At 47.1% G+C, this 18,629-nt stretch overlaps 2 protein-coding genes across 3 annotated transcripts in view; both read left to right on the top strand.

The window, feature by feature from the left end:
- Nucleotides 1-18,629, top strand: part of LOC109260430 (zinc finger protein 671) — a 226,377-nt gene that overhangs the window by 71,180 nt on the left and 136,568 nt on the right. The gene's annotated exons all lie outside the window — the stretch shown is intronic.
- On the top strand, nt 146-10,850 carry LOC109260983 (zinc finger protein 814-like). 2 transcript variants are annotated; one of them, XM_019439480.2, is made up of 4 exons: nt 836-1,134; nt 1,431-2,741; nt 2,848-2,974; nt 6,962-10,850. In XM_019439480.2, exons 2-4 carry the CDS (start codon nt 2,712-2,714, stop codon nt 9,535-9,537), a joined length of 2,733 nt encoding a protein of 910 aa, XP_019295025.2. In that variant the 5' UTR covers nt 836-1,134; nt 1,431-2,711; the 3' UTR covers nt 9,538-10,850. The 2 variants fall into 2 exon arrangements, with proteins under 2 accessions (XP_053762171.1, XP_019295025.2); XM_053906196.1 differs by lacking the exons at nt 836-1,134; nt 1,431-2,741 and adding an exon at nt 146-402.

Raw genomic sequence — 18,629 nt, 5'->3', positions numbered from 1 at the left:
GCAGAACCCCCTTCGGTGGCCGCTGTAACTCTGAGATCTATGGTACCCGGAAAAGCGTGGGGATACAGGACGCAGGCAGCAGCCAATGACGGAGCAGGACGAGGCATTTGTGGGCATGCGTGGCGCGTGGGGGTGGGATTTCCGGCCTCTTCACGGTGGACGACTTTTGGCGTCAGGCTTGTTTACCCTCGGAGGTTAGAGAGTGCAGAATCCGGGTCGAGGTGACAAACGGACAAAGCAGGAGAGGAGGCGACGTCCCTGTCGCGGACACTGCGGTCCATGGCTCCACGACGACGCGCCCGGTCTGCCCCGCGCCGGGGCCGGGACAGGGACTGCAGGCCTCATACCCCGATCCGCCCACAGAGTCCGTTGGCGACGGCCGCGCCCAGGGACCCGGCTGAGGTAAACGCGCGGCTTCCGGACCCTCCCCGCCCCCCCCCCCCCCCACCCCAGACCCTCCAGGCCCGAGCGCGGGGCGCCTGCTCTTGTCCCTGCGGCCCAGGGCCCGGTGTCCGGGCCGGGGAGGCGCTCGCGGGCGGGGTCCCCGCGTCTGAGCGCCGGCGTGACGGGGTGCGGGAGCGGGCTGCAGGGGAGGGGCCGGCTGGTGCAGGGCTGCAGGGGGCCTGCGCCACCAGCGGGGCACGGCAGGTCTCGGTTCTTTCAGCGAACGCAAGGTGCAGCGGCGCCCGTGACGCCTGTCACCTGGCTGCCTGACCAGTCCATCCGTGCTGGCGGTGTGCCAGGCGGTGTAACCCGGGTGTAAATAGATGTGCCCAATCTGGCTGCGGAGAGGACAGATTGCAGGGGTGGGGGGCAGAGGGCGTAGGGAGCGCAGGAGGGGGTGCCTGCGCGAGTGTATGTCATCGTTGACGGGCCAGAAGGGTCACCGTGGATGTCAGAGAAGCGGTTGAATTTTGGCCCCGGGTTTGAGAAGGGCCAAGGCAAATTTGGGGTGTTGCAGGTGACAGGAGAAAGGGAGGGGTCCCGGAATGCCTGGGGGCTTTGGTCCTTTGAAGTATAGTCTGCCAGTTATTTGACGGGCAAAACTAGTTTCTTTGAGAACGAAAGAGCACCGCAGTCTGGAACAAGCAAGCTGAGGCTCAACAGTAGGCCAGTCCGGAGGACACGAGAGAGGTAGGCTTTTTGAAAGGGGAAGGGGCTAAGTTGGGAAGGCTGTTAACATCTACGAGTCCCTGAGAGTAAACTGGGAATTGAGAGTATAGTGGCTTCGCATTGGCTGAGCTGTGGGTGGGTGGTCCCGAAAGCCTGTCTTTTCCCCTCTGGGCTAGTAGAGGAGGTAGTTTCCCAGTCCAAGTTCGAGTGTGTGGTCCTGTCGGGTCTGCACTGATCATGGCGGTAGTGCGTGAGAGCTCCCCCAGCTGCGGCCTCCCGACTCCCTTTGAGTGAGGTTTCCCGTTATTAATTTTCAGCGGTCCTAGCAGCGGAAGGGCTGGACGCTCCCATCAGCTGGACGGAAGGCGGCAGTAGGTTGATTGTCCTTGGAGATCTCCCAAGTTGCTTGGACGTCGTTAAGTCTTAGATGTTCAGAGAGGCGTGAGTGACGTCATCCAGTGGGCGGCGGGACAGGAAACCCCGGGAAACCGGGGCAGGTTTCAGGATGGAAACTTTGAAAAGTGAGGGCAGTTGTGTGGCCCCGGCGGAGGTTTGGATCACATTGAGGAGGGGGTGCAGACTAGGGGGGCAGTGCTATTAGTAGGTCAGAGGGCCTTAGTGAGGTGTGCTGAAGAGTGGTTCCCTGGCTCAGCGCCTGGTTGGGGCTGCTGGGCAGCGCGGGCGCAGGCGAAGGAGAGAGAAAGATGTGGCAGATGGATGGGTGGGCAAGGCTCCCATGGCATGATGGGACAAGAGATGGCTGAGGACACCTAGGAGTAATTGCGGCAAGGTGACAGGGAGTCTGGGGCTGCCCTTTATTCAGTGGTGTAGGGCTTCACCAGAGCTTTGTGGTGCGCTTTTCTGGTGCCCGGGCCGTTTCACAGTCTTGCTGATGGATAAGGTGTGGGGCCAGTGTGGTCACTTGTGAGTCTCTGTGCCTGGCAGGGAGCCCTTTAGGGCTGGGCTTTTCACAAAGGTTCAGTGCAGAGTGGAGGGTTGTGACTGTTGGAGGGACAGCACGGGCAGCACAGAAGTATTAGAGGGACTGGGCGTGTCTGAAACGGCTACGTGGCTGTGGGTGTGTGTCCCTGAAGCCAGGATCCCCGGCAGGCGAGGGGGACTTCTCAGCCGCATTTGAGGCTTTCCCTCTGGTGGGATCCACGAGAGTGCTGGGGTCGTAGTGGACCCTGTTTGAATTTGTCACACATCGTTTGGGTGTCATGTGACAGGCACCAGTGTGCGTCAAGGGGGCATCCTTTGGTGTGGGGCAGGAAGCTGTGGGGGCGCAACCGTGGGGTCTGAAGGTGTGAGGGAGATGCAGACTACAGGGTCATGTTCACTTGGAGAGGGAGTGTGAGTGTGAGCTTAGGGTCTCAGGGCCCTGGGATTGGAGACTGAGTGGTCGAGGCGGGTCCATAATTGTCTGTGTTTGAGGGCACATTCGGGGAGACTCCACGGGAATTTCCAGGCAGAAAGGATGGCGCGTGGGGGGCCAAACCCAGATTGGCCCCCGCAGATTGCATCTATGCACCCCCTGCCTGTTATTGCTGAGGACCGAACACAGTGATTGGTGGGATGGTGAGGAGACGGTGGCGTTAATGACACCAGGACCTGGTCTTTATCCTGAGGTAGGAGCTGGGGTGGCTGGGGAGAATGGGGTGTATGTGTCAGGGTTTAGATTGTGGGTTCTCCGAGAGAGAATGTTCATGGTGCCATCTGTCCGTTTCATGACAGGGTGGTGTGACCTTTGAGGACATTGCCATCTACTTCTCCTGGAAGGAATGGAGACTTCTTGATGAGGCTCAGAGACGGCTGTACTATGACGTGATGCTGGAGAACTTTACACTTATATCCTCCCTGGGTAAGGCCCTCACCCTCCCCAGTGACCTGGACTGGGCTCTGTATTCCCGCTTTAGCCCCCAACTGCCCATTCCCTAGGGGATGCTTTGTCCCTCTTGGGTGTGGACTGTGGGCCCTGCTTGCTCCCCCAGCTTCCGTGGTGGTTGCATTTGTTGCTAAGGCTGGGATGTTGGTGTGCCCTTTTCTCTCCCCTGCCGTTCCAGTGCTCTCTGTGCCGAACCCTCCTAGGGTTAAAGAGTAGTCAGTCAGTGACGCTAATGGATTGTGCCTTGCTTACCCTCTGACCCACCGGGTCACTGTGTTGAGATCCATGCCTTTTCTATGGCCCCTGTTTTGATACCTTCTTTTGGCTGACATTTCCTTGCCTGCCTCTGCCGGAAATTGCAAGGATTGACTGGGTCGTACTTATGAGGACTATGGGCTACTTCTCAAGACTGTCTTGTATGGTTCTTTTGGTGGTGTTTACATCTCTTCTTCTACCTGCCCCCATCCCTTCCGTTTTGTTGAGGTATGAGCTGACCAGGAAGATTCCATTTTGAAAGTGTATTACATGAGGATTTGATCTGCTTATACATTAGGAAACTAGTTCTAAATAGAAGGTAGTCAACACACCCGATTAGTTGACATATTTGTGGTTAGTGAGAAGCTTAATATCTACTCCCTTAGCAAATTCCAAGCGTACAGTACAGTATTCACAAGTGTAGTCAACATGCTGTTAGGTCCTTAGAACTTAATTAGCTTTAAAAATTTTTTTTACTGTTTTTTATTTATTTTGAGAGACAGAGAACATGTGAGCAGGGGAGGGCCAGACTGAGGGAGGAAGACAAAATCTCAACTAGGCTTCATGCTTAGCATTGAGCCAAGGTGAGATCATGATCTGAGCCGAAATCAAGAGGTGGATGTTTACCAGACTGGACCACCCAGGCGCCCATAACTTACTCATCTTATAGAGGGAAATGTGTTCCCCTGACCAGGATCTCTCCATTTACCCCATTCCTTAGCTTTTAGCTTTCTACCTTCTGGGGGGTGTGATTTTTTTTTTTTTTAATTATTTATTTATTTATTTTGAGAGAGAGAGAGAACCAGCAGGGAATGGGCGAAGAAAGAGGGAGACAGGATCCCAAGTGGGCTCTGCTGACAGCAGGGAGCCTGATGCGGGGCTGTGCTCACGAACCCTGATATCTAGACTTGAGCCAAAGTCAGATGCTTAACCAACTGAGTCACCTAGGCGCCCCTGATTTTTCTTTTTTTAAAGAATATCTATAAGTGATATCATACAGGATTTGTTTTTTGCTGTATGGCTTATTTGATTAGCATAATGTATTCCAGGTTCATCCATGTTGTGGCAAGTGGCAGTGTTGCCTTCTTTTTTTTAATGACCTATTATTTACGTATGTGTGTGTACTAAATGTTCTTTGTCACTATTCGTTTATTTTTAAAATACAATTTATTTATGTAATTTAGTTTTTTAAAAGTATGCTCCGTGCCCAAAGTGGAGCTTGAACTCTGAACCCTGAGATTAAGAGTCCGGTACGCCACCACTGAGCCTGCCAGGTGCCCCTTCTTTGTCTCTTTAACACTCACCACACTTGGGGGCGCATGGGTGATTCCTTCAGTTAAGCCTCCAACTTCAGCTCACATCATGATCTCGCGGTCAGTGAGTTCAAGCCCCGCATCAGGTTCTGTGCTGACACCTTAGAGCCTGGATGGAGCCTGCTTCAGATTCTGTGTCTCCCTCCGTCTCTCTGCCCCTCCCCAACTCACACTCTCTCTGTCTCATGAATAAATAAACCTTAAAGAAAACAGCACTCACCACACGTCATGGTGTTTCCATATATTGGCTATTGTGAATAATACTGCGGGGGATGTGCAAGTGCAGGTCATTTGTGGAGTTTCTGATTTTGTTTCCTTGCGATACATACCTAGGAATGGCAACGGTGGCCCATATGGTAGTTCTATTTTTAATTTTCTTGTGGGTCTTCCCTAATATTTTCCATAACTTGCCTATTTATATTCCCAGCAACAATGTTCAAGGGTTTTTTTTTCCTCCACATCCTCACCAACATGCTACCTCTTGACTTTTTTTTTCTTTTACTGTTTATTTATTTCTGAGAGACACAGAGACAGAATGCAAGTGGGTTGGGGCAGAGAGAGAGGGAGGCACAGAATTTGAAGCAGGCTTGAGGCTCTGAGCTGTCAGCACAGAGCCTGACGCGGGGCTCGAACTCACGAGCTGTGAGATCATGACCTGAGCCGAAGTCAGACGCCCAACCTACTGAGCCACCCAGGTGCCCCTCTTGTGTATTTCTTTGGCTCTGCTGCAACTTGTGAATTTTGTACAGTGGTACTTGTTTTTGCTTTTTGTCTATGCTTTTGATGTCACATTCAAAAACTCACTGACAGGAATTAGGTTAGGATTTTCCATACGTTTTTCCTAGGAGTTTTAGGTTTTGATGTCCCGTGTTTAAGTCTTTATTCAATTTAGAGTTCATTTCCACAAGTGCTGGAAGATGGGGGTCCGGTTTCATTGTTTTGTCATTTGGATATTCAGATTCCCGAGAGGAGAGTATTCTTTCCCCAGTGTATTCTTGGCATAGTTGTCAAGGATTAATGGATTGTAGATGTGTGGGTTTCCTTCCGGGCTCTTTATTCCGTTGCACTGGTCTGTTTTTATGCTTTAGTGCTGTTTTATGTTTTAGTAGCATATTGTTTTGATTACTACAGCTTCGTAATAGAGTTTGAAATCACAAATGTCTGCCTTCAGCTTGGAACTTCTTTCTCAAGAGTGCTTTGGCCTTGAGGATTTGGTTAACTCGGTGCGAGTGTCCCCTGGAGCAGGCAGCTGGCGTCTCCTGCGCAGGGACTGCAGTAGCATCTGCCCTGTGGCTGATAGAGATGCCCCAGCTCGTTTCCTACCCATCTCCTCGTGTCTCTGGTAATAGTCTCCAGCCATCCTTTCTTCGTGCTTCTGCTCTCTTTTATGCTGCACAGTATAGTAGTCCGTCTTAATTGGGCCCTTGAGCCCTGTGAGTCTAAAGTCATTCATAGACAGCTGTTGAATTGATTTTTGTTGGTGTGAAAGACGGCATCTCCTGTTCTACAGTCCTGCCAACATCAGTCACATAGGATACTTTTCTGAGTCTGTTGTGTGCAGGGCAGCTCTGGAATATCCCTGGCCATCTACTTTTTTTCCTACATTATTTCTACCCTCCCTGTGCCCTGTAGTTGCTCACTTAGCGCTTACAGGAAAAGAGTGTTCTGTGTAGCATAGGACGGACATGATGCAGACATGACCATGTGGCTTCACAGGGGGACCATTTCCGGTGAATGGCAGGCGGGGAAGGTGTGCTATCAGGACTGTGTTCAGCTCACACTAGGCAGCTTTGTTTGTTCAACCAGACTTTGGTGCCGTTGTCAAAGGCCACACCTCGTTCCTGTCTTTCCTTCTTCACTATTGAGAGTTTGTGTACTTGTGTGTTCTACTCCTTTGGTAGTCCTGTGACTTCCAGCGCAGGGGTAATTGCTGTTTCTCGGGCCTCCGCATCCCACCCATTTCTCTCGCTGGACTTTCTGTTTACCGTAATATTCACCCCTGAACATTTTGCCATGAGATGTTCAGTGTCCTTAAACTGACCGTGAATAGCAGCAAATGTCTTGTGAGTGGATTTTCTCACACTCTTCTGTTCAGCGAAACATCAGCAGCCAGAAAGGTCCTACACAAAGCTGTGGGAAGAGATGTAAGGTTTAGATTCCGGCTCTGTTCCTTGTGTCACATCCTAAATTTGTATCCTTCTAGTGAGCGGTCCACAATGCTTTGACTTTAGGGGCCCAGTAACGCAGAGCAGGCGCTCCTTCACCTGAATTCCAACTCCACTGTCTGGAACAGCATCTACTCAACTCGCGCCTACACGAGACAGGTGCATATGTGTGACGGGCTTACCCCTCCCTGTAGTCACCACGTATTTCATGAGAGTTTCTTTGCGTTCAGGTTGCTGCTGTGGAGCAGAAGATGCGGAGGCGCCCCTTGAACAGAGCGTTTCTGTAGGTGTGTCACAGGCCAGCACGCCCAAGGCAGCTCTGTCTTCCCGGAAGACCCACCCTTGTGACATGTGCGGTCCGGTCTTGAGAGATGTTTTCCGCCTGGGTGAGCACCAGGGAAAACCAAGCAGCAAGAAACTGTTGAGGTGTGGGGCATGTGGAAAACGATTTTACTTCAGCGTAAACTTTCGGCAGCAGCCGGACCAGCATACGGGAGAGAAACCATTCAGAAGTAGTGTGGACACGGCCTCTTTTGTGAAGGAATATGGATTCCGTGATTTAGAAAAGCGCTTTACATGTATAGAGGTTCAGAAGGATTTCATGCCTGGCTCAGGGCATCTGCAGCAAGAGGCCACTCATACTGGAGAAAAGCCAAACACAATCAGCCAGTGCAGGGAAACTTTACAGAGTCATTACACTTGGGGAGAATGCAAGGAACCCTTTGGTCCCGAGCATACACCTGTTCAGGATCAGGGTATGCAGCCCGGACGACCGTGTTTTGTGTGCAGTGAATGTGGGAAAACATTCAGGTACAAATCTTTATTGACTATCCACCAGAGACTTCATACTGCAGAAGGACATCAGGAGTTTGGCAAAGGTAGAAAATCCATTAGGCAAAGGTCTGTCCTTAGTCAAAATGGAAGGGCTCACACTGGGTCCAGGCAGTACACGTGCAGCAAATGTGGTAAATCCGTAAGCCACAAATCTGTGCTCATTCATCCCCAGAGAGGGCACAGTGGAGAAAATGTTTATGTTTGCAGTGGATGTTCAAAATCTTTTAGCCATAGTTCAGTTTTAATTAGTCACAGGGTTCAACCTAGAAAAAGGCCTTATAAGTGTGGTGACTGTGGAAAATGTTTTACCTCTATGTCTATTCTCAGTTATCATCAGAGAACTCACAGAGGGGAAAAACCTTATCAGTGCATGGAATGTGGGAAGTCTTATATCTCCAGTACTGGCCTCCGTTATCATCGCAGGGTTCACACTAGAGAAAGGCCTTATAAGTGCCATGAATGTGGCAAATCTTTTTTCTCTACTTCTGACCTCCATTATCATCACAGAGGTCACAGTACAGAAAAGCCTTATCAGTGCAATGTATGTGGCAAGTCCTTTCTCCGAAGAAACGTCCTCAATGCACACATAAAGATTCACTCAAGTGAAAGGCCTTATAAGTGTAATGAATGTGGGAAATCTTTTAAGTGTAAGGCGACATTCATTAAACACCAGAGAGTTCACACAGGAGAAAGACCTTATGAATGCAGTGATTGTGGAAAATCATTTAGTACAAGTTCTGTCCTTCGTTCTCACCAGAGAATTCACACTGGGGAAAGGCCTTATGAATGTAGGGAATGTGGGAAATCTTTTACCACTAGTTTTGTCCTCCATAATCACCAGAGAGTTCACACTGGAGAGAGGCCTTATGAATGCAGTGAATGCGGCAAATCTTTTACTGCTAGTTCTGCCCTCCACTATCACCAGAGAGTTCACACTGGAGAGAAGCCTTACGAGTGTAGTGAATGTGGCAAATCTTTTACCACTAGTTCTGCCCTTCAGTGTCATCAGAGAGTTCACACTGGAGAAAGGCCTTATGAGTGCAGTGAATGTGGGAAATCTTTTACCACTAGTTCTGTCCTCCATGAACACCGGAGAGTTCACACTGGAGAAAGGCCTTATGAGTGCAGTAAATGTGGGAAATCATTTACTGCTACTTCTGCCCTCCGTTATCACCAGAGAGTTCACACTACAGAGAGGCCTTACGAGTGCAGTGAATGTGGCAAATCTTTTTTCTCTGGGTCTGATCTCCAGTGTCACCAGAGACTTCACACTGGAGAAAGGCCTTATAAATGCAGCGAATGTGGCAAATCCTTTCTCCGAAGAAATAGCCTCAATGTACACATAAAACTTCACTCAGGTGAAAGGCCTTATAAATGTAATGAATGCGGGAAATCTCTGAACTATAAGTCGACATTCATTCAACACCAGAGAATTCACACAGGAGAAAAGCCTTACCTATGCAATGAATGTGGAATGTCTTTTAGTCATAGTCGTGCCCTACGGATTCATCGTCACTGTCACCTTGAAAGAAGTCCTTATGAGTGTAGTCAGTGTGGGAAATCTTTTACTTCTAATTCTTCCTTCATGTCACACCAGAGAATTCACACTGGAGAAAAGCCTTATGAGTGCAGTGAATGTGGGAAGGCTTTCACTGCTCGTTCTCTCCTCCGTTCTCACCAGATTGTTCATACTGAAGAAAAGCCTTATGAATGCAGTGAATGTGGCAAGTCCTTTCCCCGAAAAACTACGCTCAATGCACACATAAAGGTTCACTCAGCTGAACGGCCTTATAAATGTAATGAATGTGGGAAATCATTGAAGTATAGATCCACATTCATAAAACACCAGAGAATTCACACAGGAGAAAGGCCTTATGAGTGCAGTGAATGTGGGAAGGCTTTTATCAGTCATCCAGCTCTTATTTATCACCGCAAGAGTGCACACAGGAGAAAGGCCTTAGGAGTGCTCTGAATCTGGAAAATCTTTCAGCTAAATCTCCAGACTTACTCAACATGAGAAACTACACAGTAGAAAATGTCTTTATTGGTGACATGATGACCTGAATGCTCATGTTCACTAAAATTTCTATGTTGAATACCCATTCTGATGGAATAGTATTAACAGGTGATATCTTTGGGAGGTATTTCAGTTGAGAATGGTCAGGAGTGTGGAACACTCATGAGTGGGGTTAATATCATAATATCTCTAAAGCAAGTTTCCTTCCCCTATCAGTCATGTGCGGACCCTTGAGAAGATGATCTATAAATCAGGAAGCTGGTGCACCAGTCACAGAACCAGGCCATATGCGGAATGGTAGGTCAGATATACAGCCTCCACAACTGGGAAACTTCTTGTTTGTTTACAAGCCCCCTCCTTTGTGATATTTTGTTAGAGCAGCCTGAGCTGAGACAAATGTGAAGAATATGGGTAATCTTTTGACCAAAGATACAGTTTTGAAATCCAAATTCACCTTGGAGCAGGACCTCATGGGTGAGGTACATGACCATTCCTTTAGTCCAGTGATCTGTCTTCATTCCACGCTCAGAGGTCACACTGCAGAAAGAATTTAAAGTAGCAGAGAAGGTGATGTTTCCTTGCTTCGTGTAATCACAGTGGAGGAGAACCGTTTGCGAGGCAGACACCTACCTGAGTTGAACTTTGTTCACCGGAATGTCCAGAGGGGAGTGACTTCCCATAATTTGAAGCTATTTCAGAAAAATACAGAAGCTGCGTTGTGCTTTTGCTGTGTTTGGAGTCATTGCTCAATTGAAATCACTGCCAGTTTCTGTAGCAAAAGTCACTTCACCCCTGCCACTTGCCAGGTTCCCATCATGTGTATCAGCCACCACGCACCGTGCTCAAGCATGCAGACCTCTGCGCTTTGTCATTGGGGACGGACATTGTGGGTAATTGGAACTCCTTGTTCCCTTCTAAGTCAGGACGTGGATGTGACCCGGTGTTGACCCTCCTACCTGAACTGAGTTTGGGGTGTTGTCTTGCAGAGAGGCTGAGTCTCTTAGGACGTTGTTGGTCTCCTGATGTTTGTGATCAATGTGTGCAGCACCCAAGTCACCACAGGAATTTGGTGCCACGTTTTGCTCTGGTTTATGCATTAATAAATGCCTTTTTTTGTTTAGTTACCTTTAACCTTATGTGTTGTATTCACTCAAAGGGGTTGTTTGAGAGCAGAATTGGCGTCTGCCAGCATGAAGAAGTGAACAGATTTCATTGCATCCCAAACTTACTGTGTCTTGGATAATTGTAAATAAAAAAATAACTACGACCCATACTGTGCAGCTTGGATGTGAATTCACATTGTGACCCAGCACCTTTGTTGTGGGCTGAATTGTGTACCCCAAATTCCTGTGTTTAAGTTGTGACCCCCAGTATGTCAGAATGTGACTGTAGTTAGACATAGCATGTTTCGTGAGAATGAAGTTGAAGTTTAATGAGAATGAGGTTATTAGGATGGAGTCTTAGTACTCTTAGTATGACTGGTGTCCTTAGAAAAAAAGGAGCTGAGAATAGTGGTACGGAAGGATGACCATTTGAAGACCGAGAAATCCCCAACTCCAAGCCAAGGAGAGAGGCCTCAGAAGAAACTGACCCTGCTGATACCTTATGTCCAACTTCTAGACTCCAGATTTGTGTGGAAGTAAATTTCTGTTGTCTAATCACCTCGTGTGTCAGACACCGTTATGGCAGTTCTGGATAATACAGCCCCCTGTGTTGTATATCTGGCTTCTGTGGTGGATGCCGACAATTTTCCTGTGCTCAGAGGTCACCCTGAAGAGGAAGCATCTCCAGTGGTTATGAAACCATCTCCAGTGGTTGTGGAGACAACATGAATATTTTGCTTGTCCACAGCTGATACCACATACTGCCAGGCACTGTTGAGTGGAATATCTACCCCACATGCTTCAAAGGAGCCATGTGGCCTGATGCACACTATTCGTGTGTTACACCACAGGGGCAAGGGAACTGTAATTGGTAATCTAGAAGATAGGGTAATGAGGGAATAGAGGAGACATCAGCCACTTAGTGGAGTGTATCACTTATAAATATGTATCCACGGGTGTTCTAGTGACCGGGCAGGATCAGTGTGTACAGAAATTCTTCACTATCAGACACATGTGTCCTGTGTCCAAGAGGTCACTGTCATAAAATAATCCAAAGGTGTCTGAACTCTCATATCCTCTCTGGTGTTTATGTCTCAAGGCCATCGTGCGAGAGAGGAAGACAAGGGTGGTTTCAGGTCCAGGGAGGTAGCCTTTTTGACATGCCTAGCCAGCATTGTTGTTGGTACCAGCTGTGCCTGTGGCAGATGCTTGTTCTGAAACATTCACCTCCCAAGTAGTCTTCCAGGTACTCCCCAGCCTCCTTGGCTATAAAACCCTGTCTTCCTGAATTGGTGGTGCAGGGACCGACTCCTCTTATGGGTGCCAAAGTCACGCTTCTGTCCCTGAGTCCGTAAATAAACCATTTCTCCTCAAGCTGGACTTCTCAACCTTTTCCCTTGCTTAAGGTTTGGAGGTCACTTTGCGTATACGTCCCTTCCAGGCAATGCTACTATTTTCTTCTCTGGAAGTATACCACTATTTACCCATTCATCTGTTTGGACCGTTTGGGTTACTTAGAGTGTTGGCGTTTGTAAACAAAGTGCTCTCTAAAAATTTTCATTACCGTTCTCTATGTGGATAGAGGTTTCCTTTCTCTTGTGGTGTGACTCAAAGCGCGATGCCCGTCACAGGTAGGTTAGTGCTAATATTTTTAAGAAACTGCCAAAATGTGATCTAAACTTCAGTTCTGCATTCCCACCAGCATGTATGAGAGTTCCAGTGCCTCCAGTCCCTGCCACTACTTGATAGTGCCAGTCTGTAATGTCAGCCCATTTCATAAGTGTGTAGTGCTGTTGCCATTGCATTTCCTAGGGGTGTTGATTTTGAGTATTTTTTCGTGTGTTTATTTACCACCTGTCTATCTCCTTTGGTACAATTTCTGTTCATATCGTTTGCCCATTATCTTTCCGATGAGTTATGGCTATTTCCATTTTCATTTACGAATAAGAAACGCATACAACAATGGTATGTATTCGAATTTTCCTCATTCTTAAATGGTGTGACATTTTGCTGTATGGAGTCATAGTAACAGTGTTAGGCTATTTCTTCACTATTTTCACTCAGCTGCTTTTGTGTCCTGCACACGTGACGGCCCCAAACACCATACATGTGTAAGTTTAGTGTGCATTCTTACCATTATGTCTTCACTTTCTTACATCCAGGCATTCAGAAATACAGAACTGCAGCCCTGCTTTGTAGTGCTTGCCAATTTCCAAAGTGTAAATTCTCCCATCATGAGAGCAGGATATGCTGGGAGAAGGCGCCGAAAAATCTCACTTGGGTGTTTGGTGGAAGACTAAACTTTGGCGTGTGCAGGAGACTTTACAATCCCAGGTGGACAGGAGCTGGTGTGGGGGTGGAGGTGGGGGTGCTGTGAGCCAGCTGCAGGTCTGCACAAGCCTCAGGAGAAGATGTTAATCCTGATTGGCCAGAGGGGAGGGACCTCCCTGAACACCCTGATGGGTGAGTGAAAATATGGCTGGCCTCACCTTAGTGGTGACCAGGTTGTGGGGCAAACCCGCTGGGTTCAGATTGCTTCCTCGGATCCCACCCAGTACCTTGGAAGGATTTCTCACCCTCTAGTGATCACCTCCATGTGATTTAACTCTTTCTTTCTGTAATAGTTGAGTGCATTCCCCAAAGATGAATGCCTTTGGTGCATCTCACCCTGAATCTAGGTTGCCTTACCAGCCCTCCCACTCAGGGGAAGACTGCCGGCGGGGGCACTGCGGCCATTTCTGGCTTCCCCCTCTCCAGGAAGGACTGGGAGCCAGTGGGGCAGGCAGAGGAAGACGACTCCCAGAAGGAGAGGTCAGCGGCCTTAGTGTAGGAACCCGCTGAGACCTTTTTTCCTCGGACCCACACGTGATGGTGGTGTCATCTCAGAGCATCAGCCAGGAAGGGGCCTGCAGAGAGAAAACGGTGCTGGGTTGCAGGTCAGGAGTGGCACAGGGACAGGGGAGGAAAATGGCACCCCCCGGAGGTGACTTTGGAAGGACCTGCTGGGTTGAGTCCCCTTATGTCCTGTGGAGCTCAAGGTCCCACTGTCGATCCTTAATGCAATGCATTGCCCCGAGCGCTGGCCATTCTTGACCCGGGAGGCGCCTGAGGGACACAGCCCAGTCCACAGGTGAGTTCTTGATTCCTTTCCACATGCACAATTGTGACCACTCTGGCAGCTCCTCAGGGTGACGGGGTGTGACATCTGGGCTAAACTCATTGGATTAGGTTGTCCAAGATTATGTAAAGGAAAAAACTTCAGGCATAGATTGGTCAACAAATTATGAGTTTGTTGTACTATAAGGTACAGGGATGTAAGAGCACCAAGCCTGGGGGTCCCAAGTGGACTAGGTTTGGCTGCTCAGCGGTGACAAAATCCCAAGGCAGAGGAACCAGTGGGGGTGAATCTCTTTCAGGGAGGCTAACATAGGGAACACAGTGGACTAAATTCTTAAAGACTGATTCCAAAGTGGTGAAAACACTTCTAGGTTTATATAAGAAAAATGTCAGCAAAGGTGGGTGGGTACATGCAGGGAGTCAGTGAGTCAAGTAGATCATTGTCATGGAGTCACTCACGGGTGGGGTCTTGCTGTTCAGGGCACTCTTTATTGCTTGAAGGGGTCGTTTTGGTTCTCATCTGGGAACGCTTGCCATCAGGGTCTTCCTTAGCCAAGAGACAAGCTGGAAGGAACCCAACGAGAAAGTTTGAAGTCAAAATAGAGGCAACTGAGGTCCTCTTTCAGTACTAACAAAAATAGTATGTAGGGGTGCAGCCACCTCAAACCCTATGGCCAATCCAGTCATCTTGAAGGTTTCCCAAGCATCCTTCGTCCCCATGATTTCTCTGCGGATGTTTCTCTGTAGATCAGGCATTCTCTCCTAGAAGAGCAGAGCAGTTCCGCATGCCACAACACAAAGCAGACCCTCTTGCACAACCCCTAGGCACTGGGGAACCAGAACCTGTTGTAAAACCTTTGAGCACTGTGATAACATCCATAGCTAGCACCAGAAGAGTCTGCATGTAGTCAAGAGATGCTCCAGACCGCTATGCTCCCTTTTCTGGTTAACTGCCCTAAACTGCTTTAAAAACCCTTGGGGGGGGGGGGGGGGCAGAGACCTGGGAGTTGGCCTGTGTACAAAAGTCCGCCTTCTCCCCGGGTGGCCAGCCGCCTGAATGAGCTCATGTTCCTTTCCATTGAACTCTTGTCTCTTGAGTATTGGGTTTTCGAGCAATGGGCACCAGAACTTGAGTTTTGGTAATGTAGGAATGTATTTGAACATAGATACACAGATGTGCATCCAAGTGCCAAAGTAGTTGGATACCAGTATGGTAATAGGATACCAGTACGGTATGCAAATACCGTTTTTCTGTATGAGGGAGAGTGATTGAAGGCTTTTCACTTTGTATGTTCATAAAGGAGTAGTAATCCATTAATAAACAATAGAAAATCAGCTATTGTAGACCTTACTTTTTAGTGAAGGAAACATTTGTGTGCTGATAAATTTTGCAGGCTTGGTTCTCAAATCCTGCAGCCTTAGAGAAGATTCATGTTAAACACAAGCATATTGGGTTTACTGTCTTCAGGAACAAGTAAGTGGAGGGAATACTTAACTCTGTGTCTATTTCACCCGGAGTCTTCTTAAAACACCGCTCTTTAGTGGCGCCTGCATGGCTCAGTTGGTTGAGCATCTGACTTAGGCTCAAGTCATGATCTCATGGTTTGTAAGTTTGAGGCCTGCATTGGGCTCTCCGCTCTCAGCGCAGAGCCCACTTTGGACCTTCTGCTTCTCCCCCACTCACACTCTCTTTCTCAATAATAAATGAACCACAAAACAAAACAAAACAAAACAAAAGCACTGCTTCTTGGAATCACCCGGAAAGTGTCTGAGTCAGTCAGTCTAGGGTATAGGCTGAGAATGAGCATTTCTAGTGAGTTGGTAGGTGATGCTAATGGAGAAGGTCAGTGCAGAGATGAAACTGTGAGAACAAGCATTTAGGGAGGGCCAGGCTCCCTCCCTCCAGGCTGCAGTACCTGTGGACTGTAGCTCTGTAGACTCAGAGGACAGCGGAATACTTTTTCCCCCAAGTATTTATTTAAATTCCAGCTAGTTAAAATACAGTGCAGTATTAGTTTCAGGTGTAGAAATTAGTGATTCATTACTTACAACAACTGGTGCTCATCACAAGTGCACCCCCTGATAGCCATCACCTGTTAACACATCCCCCACCCACCCACCTATCCTCAAGTAACCCTGCGTTTGTTCCCTATAGTTAAGAATCTGTTTCTTGGGGAGCCTGGGTGGCTTAGTTGGTTAAGCATCCAGAACTTGATTTCAGCTCATGTTGTGATCTCACAGTTCGTGGGTCGATCCCCGGATCAGACTCTTCACTGATACACAGAGCCTGCCTGGGATTCTGTCGCCCCCTCTCTGTGCTCCTCCTCCCCCCTCAAAAAAAAAACCAAAAAAAAACAAAAAGCAAAAAGCACCTAACAAGAGTCTATTTCTTGCTTGCCTGTCTCCTCACCGCCCCCCCCCCCCCGCCCCATGTTCATTTGTGTTGTTTCTTAAGTTTCACATATGAGTGAAGTCCTATGGGATTTGTGTTTCTCTGACTAATTGCACTTAGCATCATACTCTCTGGCTCCATCCATGTCGTTGCAAAGGCAAGATTGCATTCTTTTTGGTGGCTGAGTAGTATTCCATTTTATATATGTATGTGTATACACACATACATACATATATACATATATGTATATGCATAAACACATATATGTACATATACATATACACACACATATACACATATATATGTATATACACACATACATACACACACATACATACATATATACACTCATACACCTACCACATCTTTATCCATTCATCAGTCGATGGAAATCTGGGCTCTTTCCCTAATTTGGCTATTGTTGATAGTGCTGCTATGAACATCGGGGGTGCATGTATTCCTTTGCATCAATATTTTTGTATCCTTTGGGTCAGTACCTAGTAGTGCAATTACTGGATTGTAGGATAGTAGCATTTTTCACTTTTTGAGGAACCTCCATACTGTTTTCCGGAGTGGCTGCAGCAGTTTCCATTCCCACCAACATAAGAGGGTTACCCTCTTTCTGCAACCTCACCAGTATCTGTTGTTTCCTGTGATGTTAACTGTAGCCATTGTGAGTTGTGTGACATGGTATCTCATTGTAGTTTTGATTTGCATTTCCCTGATGATGAGTGATGTTGAGTATCTTTTCATGTGTGTGTTAGCCATGTGTATATCTTCTTTGGAAACATGTCTGTTTGTGTCTTCTGCCCATTTCTTAAGTAAATTATTTGGTTTTTTTTGGGTGTTGAATGTTATAAATTGTTTATAAATTGTGGATATTAACCCTTTCTCAGATATGTCATTTGAAAATATCTTCTCCCGTTCTGTAGGTTGCTTTTTAGTTTTGTTCGTTGTTTTCTTTGCCATACAGAAGTTTTTTTTTTATCTTGATGAAATTCCAATAGTTTACTTTAGCTTTTATTTCCCTTGCCTCGGGAGACGTATCTAGTAAGAACTCGTTAAGGCCAATTTCAAAGAGGTTTCTGCCTGTGTTCTCTAGGCTTTCATGGTTTCTTCTCTCACATTTAGGGCTTTCGTCCACTAAAAAATTTTTTTTATTTTTATTTACTTAGAGAAGGAGAGTATGCATGTGCATGCCTGCACGAGAGGGGGAGGGGATCACAGGGAGGGAGAGAGAGAATCCCAAGTGGGCTCCATGCTGGCATTACAGAGCCGGACGTGGGGCTTGAACTCACAAACCGTGAGATCGTGATCTGCGCCAAAATCAAGAGTTGGACGCTTAACCGACTGAGTCATCCAGGCACTCTTCTTTCATCCATTTTGAATTTACTTTTTGTGTATGGTGTGAGAAAGTGGTCCAGTTTGATTCTTTTGCATGTTGCCATCCAGTTTTCCCAGCACCGTTTGTTGAAGAGACTGTCTTTTTTCTATTAGATATTCTTTCCTGCTTTGTCGGGCATTAATTGACCATATAGGTGTGGGTTCATTTCCGGGTTTTCTACTCTGTTCCATTGATCTATGTTTCCTGTTTTTGTGCAAGTACCATACTGTGTTGATCACTACAGCTTTGTAATATAACTTGAATTCTGGAATTGTGATGCCTCCAGCTTTGATTTTCTTTTTTAGGATTGCTTTGGACATTTGGGATCTTTTATGTTTTCATACAAATTTTTGCATTGTTTGTTCTAGCTCTGTGAAAACTGCTGGTCGTATTTTGATAGGGATCGCATTAAATGTGTAGATTGCTTTGGGTAATATAGACATTCTAACAATATTTGTTCTTCCAACCCATGAACACATAATGTGCTTCCATTTGTTTGTGTCATCTTCAATTTCTTTCATAAGTGCTCTATGGTTTTCAGAGTACAGATTTTTTTACCTCTTTGTTTAGGTTTACTCCTAGGTATCTTATGGTTTTTGTCAGCAATTGTAAAAGAGATCGATTCCTTGATTTCTCTTTCAGCTGTTTTTTTATTGGCATATAGAAATGGAACAGAGTTCTGTACATTGCTTTGTATCCTGGAACTTTACTGAATTCAGGTATCAGTTCTAGCAATTCTTTGGTGGACTCATTCAGGTTTTCCACATGGAGCATCGTGTCATCTGCAAATAGTATAAATTTGACTTCTTCCTTGCCAATTTGGGTGCCTTTTATTTCTTTTTGTTGTCTGATTGCTGAAGCAAGGACTTCTGGTACAATGTTAAATAACAATGGTGGGAGTGGCCATCCCTGTCTTGTTCCTGACTGTAGAGGAAGAGCTCATTTTTCCCCATTGAAGATTATATTAGCCTTGGCTCTTTTATATTTGGCCTTTTGATGTTGAGATATGTTCCCTCTATTCGTACTTTAGAGGGGTTTTCTAAAGCATGGA

This window comes from Panthera pardus, unplaced genomic scaffold (genome assembly GCF_024362965.1).
Source record: "Panthera pardus isolate Hobbes unplaced genomic scaffold, ASM2436296v1 HiC_scaffold_18, whole genome shotgun sequence".
Taxonomy (NCBI): domain Eukaryota; kingdom Metazoa; phylum Chordata; class Mammalia; order Carnivora; family Felidae; genus Panthera; species Panthera pardus.
Note: the sequence above shows the minus strand (reverse complement) of the source record. Positions and strands in the feature narration are given on the sequence as shown.